General features: G+C 41.9%; 2 protein-coding genes across 2 annotated transcripts; one reads left to right on the plus strand and one right to left on the minus strand.

Moving 5' to 3' along the window:
- The first annotated feature begins 16 nt into the window (after nt 1–16).
- Nucleotides 17–8,787, plus strand: pdzk1 (PDZ domain containing 1). The gene is made up of 8 exons (XM_089002788.1): nt 17–161; nt 2,403–2,612; nt 2,693–2,906; nt 3,817–4,149; nt 4,919–5,115; nt 5,575–5,808; nt 6,349–6,621; nt 7,833–8,787. Exons 2-8 carry the CDS (start codon nt 2,406–2,408, stop codon nt 7,884–7,886), a joined length of 1,512 nt encoding a protein of 503 aa, XP_088858914.1. The 5' UTR covers nt 17–161; nt 2,403–2,405; the 3' UTR covers nt 7,887–8,787.
- Nucleotides 8,706–17,019, minus strand: gphra (golgi pH regulator A). Its single transcript, XM_089002790.1, has 14 exons — nt 16,777–17,019; nt 16,555–16,614; nt 16,367–16,470; nt 16,176–16,282; nt 15,998–16,099; nt 14,958–15,078; nt 13,861–13,941; nt 13,669–13,778; nt 12,650–12,738; nt 11,518–11,610; nt 11,341–11,436; nt 10,279–10,368; nt 9,520–9,585; nt 8,706–9,439 (listed from the first exon to the last, which is right to left on the minus strand). Exons 1-14 carry the CDS (start codon nt 16,816–16,818, stop codon nt 9,233–9,235), a joined length of 1,368 nt encoding a protein of 455 aa, XP_088858916.1. The 5' UTR covers nt 16,819–17,019; the 3' UTR covers nt 8,706–9,232.
- Nucleotides 17,020–17,421: the final 402 nt, after the last annotated feature.

Consider the following 17,421-nt stretch of genomic DNA (forward strand, 5'->3'; position numbering starts at 1 on the left):
TCACCTTCGGCCCATCTATCTTCCCTTGGAGAGCATGTGTAGGAGGAGAAGGAAGAAGGAAGGAAACGTGCGTGCGTGCGTGCGTGAAGAATCACTCTGAAGCCCTGACAGGTGAGCGCTTGCTTTGAGGACGGTGACTGAAGAAAGACGTGAGAAAACTGGTGAGTTTATTTTTTTTTCTGTCAATTTCTAGTGAATAATAACCAAAAAATGCACACATTTGAAATAAGCATACTGGCACAAAATTTGGAAAGTCGATCATTTGTTTTTTTAACAAAAATGTGCAACCGGATGAATTACCTTCGTGTGTCATTCTGTGTCTGATAAAAAGCACATACAAACAGACACCACCTCGTTCCTGTTTTTCGATGATCTTCTTCTCCTCGACTGTAATTTTCGTTTGTGTTCTCTTTGGCTTAGAACTAGCCTGTGGTGGGGTCTTTTTCGGTCCCATAATAATAATAAATTTCATTTATAAGCGCCTTTCAAAACTCTCAGGGTCACCTTAAAGGACAACCTACTGACTTCTACTGGGCGTATTTTACAAAGATTCAACAGCATATAGCTATATTTTACGTTTTAAGACTTGCGCTGAATATTCAGAAAGTCTTGTTTTTGAGTTGGTGATGATTCGGTGACGTCACGGAGGGAACGCCCCTGACCGAGAAAGCGACATACAATGCATTTTGGGTACTTTGTTTGGTCCGAAAACTTCGTGTTCATAGCGAAATTAGAAGGAAAACACATAAATAACGCCATGGTTAATCGTTGTGTGTTGCACCAAGACTACTATTTGATACTAGTTGACACAAATTCCCAGCAGACAAATAACCCCATTTCCAACAAAGCTTGGGGCGCCATCTTGTGCATTTTCTGGAACGCTACATTGAAGTCCTGACGGCTCGAATTAATTTGGGAGGACTTCTTTAATCGATTGCAAATATTTATGCTTTCCTCTTCGGAACTATTTGAATCATATTCATAACTGGATGAGTAACAAAAAAGCATTTTCTCTGAATCTGAAGCCATTGTTTTGATTCTTGAGCAAGGCAAGACGTCCTGGCGTGACGTCACGAACAAGTGGGCGGTACCTTCTGAAACTCGCCATTTCCTAGGTCATTTTGAAGTAGTTTTGGGACACTAACTCATTTTTATTGGTGTTTTTCATTTGACTAAAAATATGATACTGCGTGTTTTGGGTATTTTAGATGCTATAAAACGTTTTTCTGATGTCAGTTAAGAAACAAAAAAAAGGTGTCGGTTGTCCTTTAAGGTTTTCGTGTTTATTACGTTTGTTAAAGGACAACCGACGCGACGAATAACATGTGATTTGTAAAGTGGATGATGGTGGCAAAAGAGTTCAAAGTGCAGCTTGTCTTTTTTTTTTTTACCTGAGTCATCGCCGAGGAAAGTGATTAACCATTAACTGCCACCTTGAAGCTCACACGCAAGATTATCCTTTTTTTTATCTTCTAAGACTTATTTGGGCTCAGGTACAGGGTCAACTGACACCATTTTTTTGTTTCCTAACTGACATCAGAAAAACGTTTTATAGCATCTAAAATACCCAAAACACGCAGGCTGATATTTTGATCAATTCGAGCCGTCTGGACTCCAATGTAGCGCCCAGAAAATGCACAAGATGGCGCACGAGCTCTGTTAGAAATGGGCTGATTTGTCCGCTGGGAATTTGTGTCAACTAGTATCAAATAGTAGTCTTGGTGCAACACACATCGTATTACCATCACGTTAGTTATGTCGTTTTCCTTCTAATTTCACCATCAACACTGATCAACACGATGTTTTCAGACCAAAGTACCTGTCACAGATGTTTGATCGGACACTGTGGACAAAGACTTGAACCCAGAAAGATTGTCTTTACTGCCGGCAGGAGACGTAGCCATTCATGACAGACGCCTGAATTCTGCAGCCCTCTGCCAAGCTATTTATTGAGAGTCTATGCAAATTTAAGTGATACATTAGTAAAACATAGTTTTCTTGATTAGAATACTACACCTCTTGAGTTCTAAGCACAAACAGCTGTAAACAATAAAACATTGTCTCTTCCATCAACTGCTAAATTTGTAGCCTGACTAATGAGCTCTTCCTGTGAAGGAGTTTCAAGTCGTAAATTGCTTCTGTGATAAAGGTGTTTCCCAAGTCCTAAATTCTGTGCCAGGCCAGATCTCCTAGATGAAGATGACAGTTTAACAAGCTGTGTCTGTTGACCTCAGATTGACCCCAGGTTGTCTGTGCTTCAATTGTGTATTTGAGTCACACATGTTGACTAAGCATATTCTGTCTAATGTCTACCAGTACCCAAAATGAATCTATGGACACAACTTGTCCGGAGGTGTCGGTAGTCCTTTCAACCTGGAATGTCATTTTTATGTGTGTAACAGGACATGACCGGGTACAAGCCAAAGGTGATATCTCTAACTAAGAGCCCAGGTCAAACGTTTGGCTTCTATTTGAGGATAGAGCACGATGAGGAGGGCCACCTGATCCGCTGCCTCGAGATGGGAGGTCCGGCCGAGCTATCCGGTATGAAAGACGGAGACCGAGTCCTCCGAGTGAATGGCAAATATGTCGACGGGCTTTCCCATTCTCAGGTAAATGACCCTTGTGCTGCCGTACACAATTTCAGAAAGTCGTGTTCACTTGCTCGTTCGTCTTTGAACTACGCGAACAGGTGGTGGAGTTGGTGAGAAGCAGCGGGGCGACGGTCAACTTTCACACACTGGACGAAGCTTCGTACAAGCAGGCCAAGGAGCAAGGAGTCAACCTGGCTGAGCCTCACCACTCGTCGGCAGTCGACGGTGGCGCCAAGCTAGCCCTGAAACCGAGACTCTGCTACCTGGTCAAGTCCGGCTCGGGCTATGGCTTCTCTCTGCGTTCAGTTAAAGGTGACGTCATAAAAATCGCCACCCGCGACGTGCATTCCACTTAAAGGACAACCGACGTCTCCGAACAAGTCGCATCCATAATTTGTAAAATGTCTTCAAATGACTTCTACTGAGCGTATTTTACAAAGATTCCACGGCATATAGCTATATTTTACGTTTTAAGACTCGCGCTGAATATTCCGGAAGTCTTGTTTTTGAATGGGTGACGAGTCCTCACGTGACGTCACTGAAGGAACGCCCCTGACCGGAAAAAGGACACATTGTAGCAGTCCTTCCATCGCGTCAATGCATTTTGCTGTACTTTGTTTGTTCTGAAAACTTCGTGTAGCACCAAAAAGAGGCAGAAGAGGGCGACAAAGCTTCGTGTAAGGAATTAATCAGCATGTGGAAACGTTTTATAGCATCTAAAATACCCAAGACACGCAGTCTGATATTTTTAGTCAAATGAAAAACACCAATAAAAATGACTTAAAGTGGACCAAAACTACTTAAAAATGACCTCAGAAAGTTGCAGTTTCAGAAGGTCCCGCCCCCTTGTTCGTGACGTCACGACAGCACTCCAGAAAGTCTTGTTTTTGAGTTGACGACGATGCCTGACGTGACGTCACGTCAGGAACGCCCCTGAGCGAGAAAACGACACACAATGCATTTTGGGTACTTTTTTGATCTGGAACAAGGCATTGTGTGACCAATAGCGACATCACGAAAAAAGGGGGCGGGACCTACTGAAACTCGGCATCTCCGAGGTCATTTTGATGTAGTTTTGGGACACTTTAAGTCATTTGTATTGGTGTTTTGCATTTGACTAAAAATATCAGCCTGTGCATTTTGGGTATTTTAGATGCTAGATGCTAGAAATGTTAGAAAACAAAAAAAAAATGGTGTCGGTTGTCCTTTAAACCATATTCAGGTGAGCAGGGCTCGTTCGTATCAGAAGTGGCTGCGGCAGGCGTGGCGGACCGAGCCGGCGTCAACATCAACGACCGCCTGCTGGAAGTGAATGGCGAGAACATCGAGAACTGCACCCATGAACAAGTGGTGGACAAGATCAAGATGGCGGGCGGAAGCCTCATGTTCTTATTGGTGGACGAGGAAACCGACCGCTACTACCGCAACATGAACATGAAGGTCACCGCTCACTTCGCCACCACCAAGTGCCTCCCTCACGAGCCGCGCATCGTCAACTTGACCAAAGCGCCCGGGGGATACGGCTTCCTGCTCAAAGAGGAATCCAAGACGGGAGGTAGGTGCATTGCATTCGGCCATCGCCACGGAAACGAGTGAGCATTGACCGCTAGCTCTCTCTACGACTGGGTGGCGGCGGTGGGCAAGAAGAAGAAATTCATGGGCGCCCAAGGCCCCAATTTAGCCGCCTTGGTTAGCTAACGCGGCAGCTATCTATTTGCCATATATTACCTGGCTAGCTAGCTTGCTATCTATTAGCTATATAGCTATCTAGCTATTAGTTTCATAGCTATTAGCTAGATAGCTATCTAGCTGGCTAGCTATTTAACTAGCAAGCCATTGGCTATCTATTAGCCACCGAGTTAGCTTTTTATCTGAGTTACTTCCAGGTTGAGTAAACACTGGCGTGTGTGGCTGCCACTGCTCACCCGCGGAAAAACTTACCCTGTGACTGTATAGTGACCTTGAGAGTTTTGAAAGGCGCTTATCAATGAAATGTATTATGATTACGATTACTATTACGATGATGATGATAGCTAGCTAGCTATCTAGGTAGCTATCTATTAGCTAGCCAGCTAGCTGGCTGGCTATCTAGCTAAGAATCTGTTGGCTACCGATTGACTAGCTAGCTAGCTTTCTATCTATTTGAGTTACTTTCAGGTTGAGTAACGCTGGCGCGTGTGGCTGCCGCTGCTCACCCGCAGAAAAAACTGATCCTGTGACTGTAAAGTGACCTTGAGAGTTTTGAAAGGCGCTTAGAAACGAAATGGATTATTATTATTATTATTATTATTATTATTATTATTATTATTATTTTGTGCGGGCAGGACACGTGATCACGGATATAGACAGAGGAAGTCCAGCGGAGACGGGAGGTCTGAAGGACTTGGACAGGCTGGTGGCTGTGGACGGCCAGCTAATGGACACCAGCAAACACGAGCAAGTGGTGGACGCCATCAGGCAGCGTGGCAACAAGTGCTGCTTGCTCGTGGTGGACAAGGACACCGACCTCATGTATGCTCAGGTGAGAGCGTCCTCTGCACACGCGAACGGGACACTTAATTGGTTCCCAGACAGTATGTAAGGCGAAAAGTGTGTATCCCAAAAATTAATTTCCCATAGGAAACCATTAAAATGAGAATAATCCGTTCCCAAGTCCCCGTAAAACATAATTTTCTAATTTTGTAAGCCTTAAAACTACACAAAATATACCTTATTTTATGTAGAATAAATGTGCGCACTCAAAATTATATGTCTTATACGTGAAGTACCATTGAACCATTTCCCCCTGTAAAAAAAGTAGTGTGTAACCCCAGCCTCCACTGTAGCACCTTGCCATGCTGTTTGCCATATACTACCGTATATGGAATACATTTATATACAGTACATAACATTTCGATTGTGTGTGTGTGTGTGTGTGTGTGTGTGTGTGTGTGTGTGTGTGTGTGTGTGTGTGTGTGTGTGTGTCCGTCCGTCCACCCAGGGTAAAGTGTCACCCATGTTGTTCTGGGAGGAGAAGAACTCTCTATCTCCGCCGAGTTACTCTGAAGCGGTCACCTTCCCCGCATCGTTGAAACCACCCGCACCAACCGAGGAGAGGAAGAAAGACGAAGAAATAGATCTTAAACCTAAATTGTGTAAGATGGAGAAAACTCCGGCTGGATATGGTTTTCATCTCAACGGCATCCAAGGTGTGTTTGGACAGCACATTAAAGAGGTAAGAGAATTAGAGTGATACATCGGTTTACGAAGCCCTTGGTTTACGAACTTTTCGGTTTACGAAAGCCATCAAGCCATCTGTACACTTGATGCAAAAAGCTATCAACCCAGCTAAACAGAACACAATTGATGAGGAACTAGATAAAATTAGAGAAGAGAGAAAGCACCTACAAGGGATCAAGATGGTGAAAGAAGAAGGGTACGTTCGTCATCAAGTGTTTAATGCTGATGAAAGCGGCCACTCCATTCCATCAAGTCATCAACGACCATCACAAAGGTCAATAAAACCACTTTATTATACAGTACCGTACATTTATTTAATTATAATACCATAGCACATATATTATACATAAAATAAGGTATATTTTGCGTAGTTGTAGTAGTTTTTAGAGAGTAGAAAATAGTTTTTTATGGGGACCTGGGAACGGATTATTCTCATTTTAATGGTTTCCTATGGGAAATTATTTTTTGGGATACACACTTTTCGCCTTACACACGTTTTTCTTTGGATGACATCATCGGCGGACATTCGATTCAGGTGGTGAAGGGCGGGGCCGCCGACACGGCCGGCCTGGTGGATGATGACATTGTGGTTGAGGTGAACGGCAAGAACGTGGAGGAGTGCACGCATGAGGAGGTGGTGGACATGATCCGCGGGACGGGCAGCAGGTTGGAGATGCTGGTTGCCACCAAGAGCGTCTACGACCAGCTCAAGACTCGAGGGACGCCCGTCAGCCGTCAGCTGCTTGGCGAGACGTCACAAGTGCAAGTCCACAGTGAAGATAGGGAGATTGCATCGGTGAAAGAGAGGGTGAGTTGCGTTTTTTTGAACACCGTGTAGATGAAGGCCAAGGTGCCTTGATGGAACATCATGCTATCTATTAGCTGACTAGCTAGCTAGCTATTAGTCATATATTAGCTAGCTAACTTGATCCATTTGAGTTATTCCCAGTTGAACGGGGTCACTGTCAACCTAGCTAGCTAATAGATGACTAATTAGGTTGACAGCCGGCCGTGTCACCTACGTAGCTATCTAGTTGCTATCTATTCGTTGTCTAGCTAACTAGCTAGCTATCTCTTATTCATCTATTAGCTATCTCGCTAACTTGATCTATTTTAATCATTCCCGGTTGAACGGGGTCACCGTTGCTGGCTACCTATCCAGCGAGCTATTTGCTATCTATTAGCTGTCAACCTAATTAGTCATCTATTAGCTAGCTAGGTTGACAGCTAATACATAGCAAATAGCTAGCTAAATAGCTATTAGTCATCTATTAGCTAGCTAGCTAACTTGATCCATTTGAGTTATTCCCGGTTGAACGGGGTGACCATTACTGGCTACCTGGCTCGCTAGCTATTAGCTCTCTAGCTAACTATCTAGCCATCTATTAGCTAGCTTGCTAACTTGATCTGTTTGAGTTATTCCTGGTTGAATGGGGTCACCGTTGCTGGCTACCTAGCTAGCTATTTGCTGTCTAGCTAACTAGCTAGCTATCTCTTATTCATCTATTAGTTATCTCGCTAACTTGATCTATTTGAGTTATTCCCGGTTGAACGGGGTCACCGTTTCTGGCGACCTAGCTAGTTAGCTATTTGCTATCTATTCTCTCTCTAACTAGCTAGTTAGCTATTAGTTATCTATTAGCTAGCTAGCTAACTTGATCTATTTGAGTTATTCCCAGTTAAACAGGGTCACCGTTGCTGGCTACCTACGTAGCTATCTAGTTTCTATCTATTAGCTGTCTAGCTAAAGAGCTAGCTAGATATTAGTCTTCTATTAGCTATCTTGCTAACTTGATTTATTTGAGTTATTCCCGGTTGAACGGGTCACCGTTGCTGGCTACCTAGCTAACTATTTGCTATATATTAGCCGTCTAACTAGCTAGCTAGGTAGCTAGCTATTAGTTATCTATTAGCTATTATTATTATTATCACTCATGCTTCCGATCAATATTAGCTTAGCGACAAATCCAAATCAATTCCCATTGATGCAGTTTTGTTGTGATTTTTTTTTTTTTGCAGAGCTCATCGGTGTCTTCATCTTCATCTTCTCAGAGTTTGGATGACAGACTTTAAGAAGCAACCACATGCTAAATGTTCTGATTTCCAAACAATCCTCATCAATCACCCAAAAAATAGAAATTGGATCCTTATCAGTACAATATGTCAAACAGGTTTACGTTCAACTTTGCTTTTTAACTTTTTTTCTTGAATTTAATGTTCGTTCGTACAACAGACTTCTTCGGCAACATAGGCTTAGTTATGCTGATGAGATGATACCAGGGCAAATGGGGCAATCAGGCAAGTCACAGTCCTCATACTCAGGCAGTACAATAGAAGTAATCAGTCAGGAAAATAGAAGTAATCAGTGTAGCCGCAGGGAGTAGTCTCTGCTCTCAGGTTGAAGGGGAGCAGAGGACTATTCCCTGAGGCTACACTGATTACTTCTATTGTCCTGCCTGATTGCCCCATTTGCCCTGGTATCACCTCATAAGCATAACTAAGCCTATGTAGCCTAAGAAGTCTGTTGTACGAACGATCCAAATTAAACCTCACCCCACCATGGCGATTTAGTGAAGGGTTTTGCTGTTTTATGAAAATAGCTTCTTTTACTCCCCTTTCAAGCCATGTCTGGACAGTAGGGATATATATATAGGGCCTAAACTACCAGCAAGACTTTAATTCGCTGACGAAGCATCTTGGATAAGAAGCAATGTACAGATGACGACTGAAGAAACCTTTTCATCGATGGACCACTCCTGTACGACTGAGAGCTTACACAGACGAAGAGAGTCTAAGGTTTCTTACGTGCTTATACCGCAGCTGTGTCAGCTCTACTTTTTTTTCCCTCTAATATTTTTGGGCGAGGTGGGGGGAGTTTAAAAAATTGCCCTCTTCCCAAAAGATGCTGCTTTTATTTAATGCTTTATAATTACATGATGAAATAAAAGTCACGAACGAGTGACATAAAAAAAAAGGCAGCAGCAGCTTCCAGTGTTTGGACTGAAAAAAAAAAACAATCAATAAACAGTATTATACTAAACAAATCCATTTTAGCAAAGAAGAAATCCGAATCCTTTTACAGTGATACCTTGGCTTACGAATTTAATTGGTTCCCAGACTGTGTGTGTAAGGCGAAAAGTGTGTATCCCAAAAAATAATTTCCCATAGGAAACCATTAAAATGAGAATAATCCGTTCCCATGGCCCCATAAAATATGTTCTACTTACTAATTTTCTTAAAACTACACAAAATATACCTTACTCATAAATCTGACATTCGTCAACCGAAAACTTCGTAAACCGAGGTATCACTGGATTCCGCACTTTGTATTTAAGAGTCTGCTTTTCTAATTCCTGATTCAGGAACACAAGGTTGGAACCATTCCAATGATCCAAAAGAACACGTTGGTAGGGGTGGGGTCACAGTGCCATGTGCTTTTCGGGCGCTTGCTTGTGGGCCAAGTAGAGGAAGAGGATGCTGGACAATGCGCTGACGAGGAAGATAACGTCGAACCAGCGGTGGTAGAAGTTGAACTGCAGCTCGCCCAGAACCTCTGAGACGATGGAGCGGTACTCCAGTGGCATACTCATACGCATCAGCAACACGGATGACACAAAGTACATGCCCTAACACACACAAACGCACACGTACGCATTACAAGATCACTGTTTCGTTCGAAAAAATGAAGCAAATCCAAAAAACTCACCATGATCTGAGCAAGGACCAGCACGATGACGTTGGAAGATTTGCTACTTGATATAGCATAGAAGAACTACAAGAAAGCGGAAACGGTGGCCATTTTATCCATGAGAAGGTTTCTTCAGACATCATCTGTACTTCTTTGAAGGTGTTGAACGTTTCACTTCTTATCCGAGAGGATTCGTCAGCGAACTAAATGTTTTTGCTGGTAGTTTGGCCCAGACGTGGCGTGAAAAGGGAGTAAAAGAAACTATTTTCATAAAACAGCAAAACCCTTCAGTAAATAGCCATGGTGGGGTGAGGTTTAATTTGGATCGTTCGTACAGCAGACTTCTTAGGCAACATAGGCTTAGTTAAGCTGATGAGGTAATACCAGGGCAAATGGGGCAATCGGGCAGGACAATAGAAGTAATCAGTGTAGCCTCAGGGAATAGTCCTCTGCTCCCCCCAAACCTGAGAGCAGGGACCTATCATAGCAGAGCACGTCTGGACAGTAGGGATGGATGGATGGGTAGGTAGGTAGATATGGGGCCAAACTACCAGCAACATTTTTAGTTTGCTGACGAAGCCTCTTGGATAAGAAGCGAAACGTTGGACACCTTCAAAGAAGTACGGATGACGGCTGAAGAAACCTTTTCATCGATGGACCACTGCTGTACGACCGAGAGCCTACACAGACGGTGGCCATTTTACTGGTTTTAACAAAAGTCCTCCGGGGACTCGTGCGCACTCCTTTTTCCGATGCACTCCCTGCGAGACTTTGTACCTTTGTGAGGGTGATGAGTAAACCTCGTATGGATGTGACGATGATGATGCCAACCAGGATGAAGGAGATGTGTTGCGACCAAAACTTCACCTGAGAGTTTAACATCATCATATTTACGTATTAATAACTACAAAGGATTTTTTTTCTCGTGCACTTCAGTACGCAGTTCTGGCAATTTGAGTATTTTTGGTACTGATACAAATGTGCTAACTCCAAGGTCTGAAAGGACAACCGACACCTCCGGACAAGTTGTGTCTATAATTTGTCAAATGGCTTCAAATGACTTCTACTGAGCGTATTTTACAAAGATTCCACCGCATATAGCTATGTTTTACGTTTTAAGACTGGCGCTGAATATTGCGGAAGTCTTGTTTTGGAGTTGGTGACGTCACTGAAGGAACGCCCCTGACTTAAAAAAAGGACACATTGTCGCAGTCCTTTCATCACGTCAATGCATTTGGCTGTACTTGGCGGGTCTGAAAACTTCATGTAGCACCAAAAAAGAGGCAGAAGAGGGCGACAAAGCTCCATGTGAGGAATTAATCAGCCTGTGGAAACGGGCTGATTAATTCCTTACAGGAGCTTTGTCGCCATTTTGTGCCTCTTTTTGTGCTACATTTCCCACCCCCAGATACCTCAAAATGGCACGGAATGTATTCTTTAATCAATTGCAAACATGTATGCTTTCCTCTTCGGAACTATTTGAATCATATTCATAACTGGATGAGGGACAAGAAAGCATCTTCTCCGAATCTGAAGCCATTGTTTTGATTCTGGAGCAAGGCAGTGTTTGCCAATAGTGACGTCACGAACAAGGGGGCGGGACCTTCTGAAACTCGCAATTTCCAGGGTCATTTTGAAGTAGTTTTGGGACACTTTAACTCATTTTTACTGGTGTTTTGCATTTAACTAAAAATATCAGCCTGCGTATTTTGGGTATTTTAGATGCTATAAAACGATTTTCTGATGTCACTTAGGAAACAAAAAAATGATGTCGGTTGTCCTTTAAATATATATATATATATATTTTGTATGTGAAGAGTGAAACTTGGAAGGTCTTACGTCAAACTGTATGCCCAAGTAATTGACGGTTATTTCAATGCCTCTGGTGACCGGATCGGTCTTTCCCACCCGATCAAACACAATGTTGATGGTGGCCTACGATGAATAAACAAAGTGTTTCAAACCACATTTGGAACAATTTAAAAGAGATTACAAATCAGCGTGCAGCGTCCTCACCATAAAGATTTTCCACACGCAATAGATAGAAAAGAAGTAGCCGAGGAAGTTGAAGTATTTGCCCTGGAATGTCTTGGAGTACTCAATGCGCTCCTGTCAATTGCAATGCAATTCAGTGAAAAACTCAAAATTGTTCAATTATTAAAAAACAAAAAAAAACTCCCTAAAAAGTTCACATAAATTTTCTACACAAAAATAATCTTGCTATTGCGTAGTGATATCTCAGTTTAGGAACTTAATTAATTCCCAGAAAGTGTGTATAAGGCGAAAAGTGTGTCTTCCAAACATTAATTTCCCATAGGAAACCATTAAAAATGACAATAATCCGTTTCCAGGCCCGCATAAAACGTAATTTTCCACTAAATAAGCCTTAAAACTACACAAAATATACCTTATTTTATGTATAATAAATGTGTATTGTAATTAAAGTAATAAAATGTACTGTATAATAAAGTCATTTTATTGACCTTTGTGATGGTCGTTAATGTAGTTGCCTCTTGATAATATCAGAGTGAAGTTGTCGCGATAATATAATACCCTCACCCACACTGTCCCCTGCTAGCTGCTTTTCATGAATCCAAATCAACAGAAGTTTTTCAACCTCTTCTATTGCCTGAGACCGTTGCTCAGACAACACAGAAACACCCTTAGCCACACGTAGCAATAGTCAACTTAGCATTACTGGTACTGGGACGCTAAGTCACAGAAACGTTCCGATAATCTCCTTCTTCTGCTCGACCGTCATTTTCTTTTGTGTCCTCTTCGGCTTAACACGAGCCTGTGGTGGGGTCTTTTTCGGTCCCATAATAGCAAAAGTACTCCACTCGATAACAAACCACGTCTGCACTCAAACAGCATGGGGGTGGAAAACTAGTCCGGCCACCGTGGTGCTGCGTGGTTCGGTTCATCCGCCGAAAACTAGTTCATATGCCAAAATTGTATTCTTGCGTTAATGTTCGTAAGGTGAAAAGTTTGTGCGCTAAAGCGTTCGTAAACTGAGGTATCACTGTACTTGAATATACCGCAGCATATATTTTTACAAACGCAAGTAGACAGAATAAATATCTTCACTTTGTTTTGTTATTCTACCACGTGGATGAAATATACTATACTGAGTGTGTGGGTGTCATACCTTGGTGGCTTGCAGGTCAACAGTCTCGAGAAAAAGCTGTCTACTAAGCTCCTCAAGAGCGTCCACCTCTTGCTGGATGAGTGATAGGTCTGCACGGAACCATGGGAGACATGGAAGTGAGGGCAATTCATTGCCGCCGTGGAGTTGTTAAATACAGTGATACCTTGGCTTACGAACTTAATTGCTTCCCAGACAGAGTGTGTAAGGTGAAAAGTGTGTATCCCAAACATTAATTTCCCATAAGAAACCATTGAAATGAGAATAATCCGTTCCCAGGTCTCCATAAAACATAATTTTCTACTTTCTAATTATCTTAAAACTACACAAAATATAACTTATTTTATGTATAATAAATGTGCAATGGTATTATAATTAAATAAATAAACTGTACAGTATAATAAAGTCGTTTTATTTACCTTTGTGATGGTCGTTGATGGCTTGATGGAATGGAGTGGCCGGTTTCATCAACATTAAACACTTGATGAGGAACGTAACCTTCTTCTGTCACCATCTTGAAATCAAAAGGATCCCTTGTCGGTGCTTTCTCTGCGATAATTTTATCTAGTTCCTCATCAATTGTGTTCTGTTTATCTGGGTTGATAGCTTTTTGCATCAAGTGTACAGATGGCTTGTGCGGGTTGTTTGTGGAGCCTGATTGATGGGAATTTTAACCTTGCAGTCTACACTCTACCATCAAAGTTGAAACGAGTCCAAATTTCACTGTTTTCTATCCATTTTATCACTCTCTCTCTGTCACCTCCCCTCACTGCTGCGTTCTTGACCAATCACGTGGCGTTAACTGATGACTGGGGGCGGGGAGTAGAGGACCAAAATAAGTCGGCTGCCATTTTCTCGTCAGAATGGGCTCGTTGGCGAACGACACATCACTCATTGTGGCAGCTCCGTGTGTATCTCGAAAAATAGTTCGTATGCCAAGGTAAAATTTTCATAAACTCTAACGTTCGTAAACAGAAAAGTTCGTAAACCAAGGTACGACTGTATTTAAAAAGAGAGGCTACTTTCGCTTCCCGTTTGCGGTGAGGTGACGCTCTTGATCATGCCCCACAAGCCCGTCTGCTTGTTCTGGTCTTCTCCGCGCTGATACATCTGCCTTCGCGTCATGGCGATGCTGCGCATCATGTTCATTCCATTTATTTTGTGTGAAGATATTTTGGTGTGGACGTACGAGATAGTTCTCAGGAAGGCCTTACCGTTTTTTCTTACTGACAATCATGTCCATAGTTTGAAGTAGACGCCTCTCCAAAGCGAGGATGTCACTGTCTGTCACGTTCCTGTTAATTGGAGCAAATAATGCTCATAACAATGTTTTTTTTTTACCCCTTAAACCACAGGTGTCAAAGTCAAGGCCCGCGGGCCAAATCCGGCCCGCCACATCATTTTTTTCGGCCCGCGAAAGCAAATCAAACTTGTTAAATTCTATGATGATTGCTAAAATCTGAGCTAAAATGTCATATTTTTGGATGTCAACCACAATGAAAGTCATTATTCTTGACTTCAGATTTGAAAACGAGTTATTCATTAATTTGCTGTGTGCTCTATATGTAATATTTGAAGGGATTTAAACATTCTAATGGCTTCCCCAAATTCATAACGGCCCTCGAGAGGAAACCATAACTACAAAAATGACTTTGACACCCCTGCCTTAAACAATACAAATTGAAATAAATAATACACTTTCAAATAAGAAAAGGGTTGAGAACATTCCCGATTGCAAAGTATTAGCTCTACTACATTTAAAGGACAACCGACATCACTTTTTTGTTTCTTAACTGACATCAGAAAGACGTTTCATAGCGTCTAAAATACCCAAAACATGCAGGTGTCGTCATCAACTCGAAAACAAGACTTCATGAATATTCAGCGCGAGTCTTTTCAGACCAGCCAAATACAGCCAAATGCATTAACGTGATGGAAGGACTGCTACAATGTGTCCTTTTTTCGATCAGGGGCGTTCCTTCAGTAACGTAGGGTGAGGACTTGTCACCAAGTCAAAAACAAGACTTCCGGAATATCCAGCGCGAGTCTTAAAAGGTAAAATATCGCTATATGCGGTGGAATCTTTGTAAAATACGCTCAGTAGAAGTCATTTGAAGTGATTTTATAAATTATGGACACAACTTGTCGGGAGGCGTCGGTTGTCCTTTAATTAAACGTGTATACAGAAGTATGTCATAGCATAAATAGTACTAGTAATAGTAAAAATAGAACCCTCACACACAATTACATTGAAATAATGCCACTTATCTACTGCGAGACCAGATGGAATGCCTTTACCGTTTGGACCTACCTGAGAAAATAGGACATACACGTGTAGGGACAGTTGACTGCACCAAAGCCGGACAAGAGAGCCATGAGAGTGACGCCGATCACACCAACACGACTGATCAGCTGCTCAATGGATAGAATGCCTGAAGGATATATAACATCATTACATGGTAGGGCGAATTCGGCCCTAACATTACATATGGACATACAGCGACACCTCGGTTTACGAACCCCTTGGTTTATGAACTTTTCGGTTTACGAACGTTACATTTATGCAAATTTTCCCTTGGCATACGAACTTTTTTTCATACACGGCGCTGCCTCAATGAGTGATGTGTCGTTCGCGAACGAGACCGTTCTTCTAACAACAAAATAGCAGCCGACTGTTTTTTGTCGTCTATTACCCGCCCCCAGTCTTCGGTTAAAGCCACGTGATTGGTCAAGAACGCAGCAGTGAGGAGTGAGAGTTTCAACTTTGATAGTTCAAAGGCAGAGTGTAGACTGCAAGGTTAAAATATCCCATCAATCAGGCTCCACAAACAACCCGTACAAGCCATCTGTACACTTGATGCAAAAAGCTGTCAACCCAGCTAAACAGAACACAGTTGATGATGAACTAGATAAAATTATCACAGAGAAAGCACCGACAAGGGATGATTCTTCAAGATCGTGAATGTAGAAGGCTACATTCCTCATCAAGTGTTTAATGTTGATGAAACCGGCCACTCCATTCCATTAAGCCATCAACGACCATCACAAAGGTAAATAAAACGACTTTATTATACTGTACATTTTTATTTCTTTAATTATAATACCATAGCACATTTACTATACATAAAATAAGGTATATTTTGTGTAGTTTTAAGGCTTATTTAGTAGAAAATTATGTTTTATGGGGACCTGGGAACGGATTATTTTCATTTTAATTGTTTCCTATGGGAAATAAATTTTTGGGATACACAATTTTTGCCTTACACGCTGTATCTGGGAACCGATTAAGTTCGTAAGCCAAGGTATCACTGTACTGTGTTTGTCAGGTGGTGTGATGGCATGCTGACTCACCATGTTTTGGACTGAGGATGGGAAAAGGGTCACCCAACTTCCAGAAGAAATACATGAAGGTGAACCACACCATGCACGCAAACAGCAATCTCTGTCTGTGCACTATAAAACAAGCAACGTTTTCTGTCACGTAGTGTGCGCACCACATCAAACTCACCGCTTCGGCATGTTAACTTACATAAGCGGATGTTGCTAACCACAAAGTAGCCAATGTAGAAAGGCACCACAAAGATGAGGACCAGAAGAATCACGTAGAGATTCAGCTTCCAGTGAAAGTATCTGGAACTTGAAGAGCAGACTCAATATCACTTGAAATAAAGGCAAGTGCATGAGAATGACGGATATAAAAGAAAAACATAATGTCCTTACCTACTACTTAAGGCACCCAAAATCTCAAAAATGATGAGCTCAAACATGGTACATGAAAAAGCAAAGGTGACAGAGAAGACCACCTGCACCACATACCGACGCACCTGCCAACACACGCAAAGAAAATGTACTCGTAACATACAACAAAACAGCCATGTACAGAATGTAAATGAGACTTTTTAATGCACCTCGTAATCTTTGAAAAGCTGTCGCATGAAGAATAGCCAACCAAACCCGAAGAACAGCACCTAGAAACGGACGGCAATTACGTTATTATTTAAATGTTATTAGAGAACACATGGAAATATTTAAATACTGAAATACACATTTTATTGGGCGAGACTTGAACGTTTAAATCGATTGAATTTGTACTCTGCCAATCAACATAACATATTTTTACTTGACTGTACCTGAGACGTGAACATGATTACGGAATCCACCAAAAACGACATCGCGTTAAAGGTGTATAATACGGCCGCCAATCCACCAAATAGTCGATGTGCCTCTGTAGGAGGGTGGGAGAAGACTTTTAAATCATGCCGACACAAAAATCAACCGCGAGCCTTGAACGACAAACATTTATTTGACACATAATGGACGAGATACTGTATTATGAGCGAGAGATATTACAAGGGTCGACTACAATGCGTCATCGTGACAGCTATATAGAGAACTTCCGTCGCTATTATATGACGTCACCAAAACCTTTTTAACATATTTTTTAAAATCCCCTCACATTTTGTCTCGTGTAATTCCTGTGTACAGCAAAAATTGTTTGGAAAATATTTTCGTATATATGCTGAAGTAAAATACAACGTGAAGTTATTTTTGTAGCCCTAACCTTTTACGTCTGATGTGTGTCGAGGGCAGCCATAATGGAGCGGTATAACTCGTGTTACTTCGTTAATATCCGTCCATACGTTATCTGAGAAGTACTTTAAAACATCAGAAGGAAGAATTCCTTTTATTTGAAGATATGTCTGGAAACCCTGTCATTAAATTCTGCTTATTTTAAACATGTTTATTATAGAAATAATGATGCTATATAAAATGTA

The sequence above is a fragment of the Hippocampus bargibanti genome, linkage group LG08 (genome assembly GCF_051943395.1).
Source record: "Hippocampus bargibanti isolate YZ-2025 linkage group LG08, ASM5194339v1, whole genome shotgun sequence".
Classification (NCBI taxonomy): domain Eukaryota; kingdom Metazoa; phylum Chordata; class Actinopteri; order Syngnathiformes; family Syngnathidae; genus Hippocampus; species Hippocampus bargibanti.

Bases quoted from the DNA above. Each gene is read 5' to 3' on its own strand.
- pdzk1 (XM_089002788.1), top strand. From the start codon at position 2,406: ATGACCGGGTACAAGCCAAAGGTGATATCTCTAACTAAGAGCCCAGGT. The intron at 5,809-6,348 runs GTAAGAGAATTA...CATTCGATTCAG, and splicing joins TTGGACAGCACATTAAAGAG to GTGGTGAAGGGCGGGGCCGC. The intron at 6,622-7,832 runs GTGAGTTGCGTT...TTTTTTTTGCAG, and splicing joins TTGCATCGGTGAAAGAGAGG to AGCTCATCGGTGTCTTCATC.
- gphra (XM_089002790.1), bottom strand. From the start codon at position 16,818: ATGTCGTTTTTGGTGGATTCCGTAATCATGTTCACGTCTCAG. The intron at 13,779-13,860 runs GTAAGGCCTTCC...CATGATGCGCAG, and splicing joins ATTGTCAGTAAGAAAAAACG to CATCGCCATGACGCGAAGGC. The intron at 9,440-9,519 runs GTGAGTTTTTTG...TGTGTGTGTTAG, and splicing joins TGGTCCTTGCTCAGATCATG to GGCATGTACTTTGTGTCATC.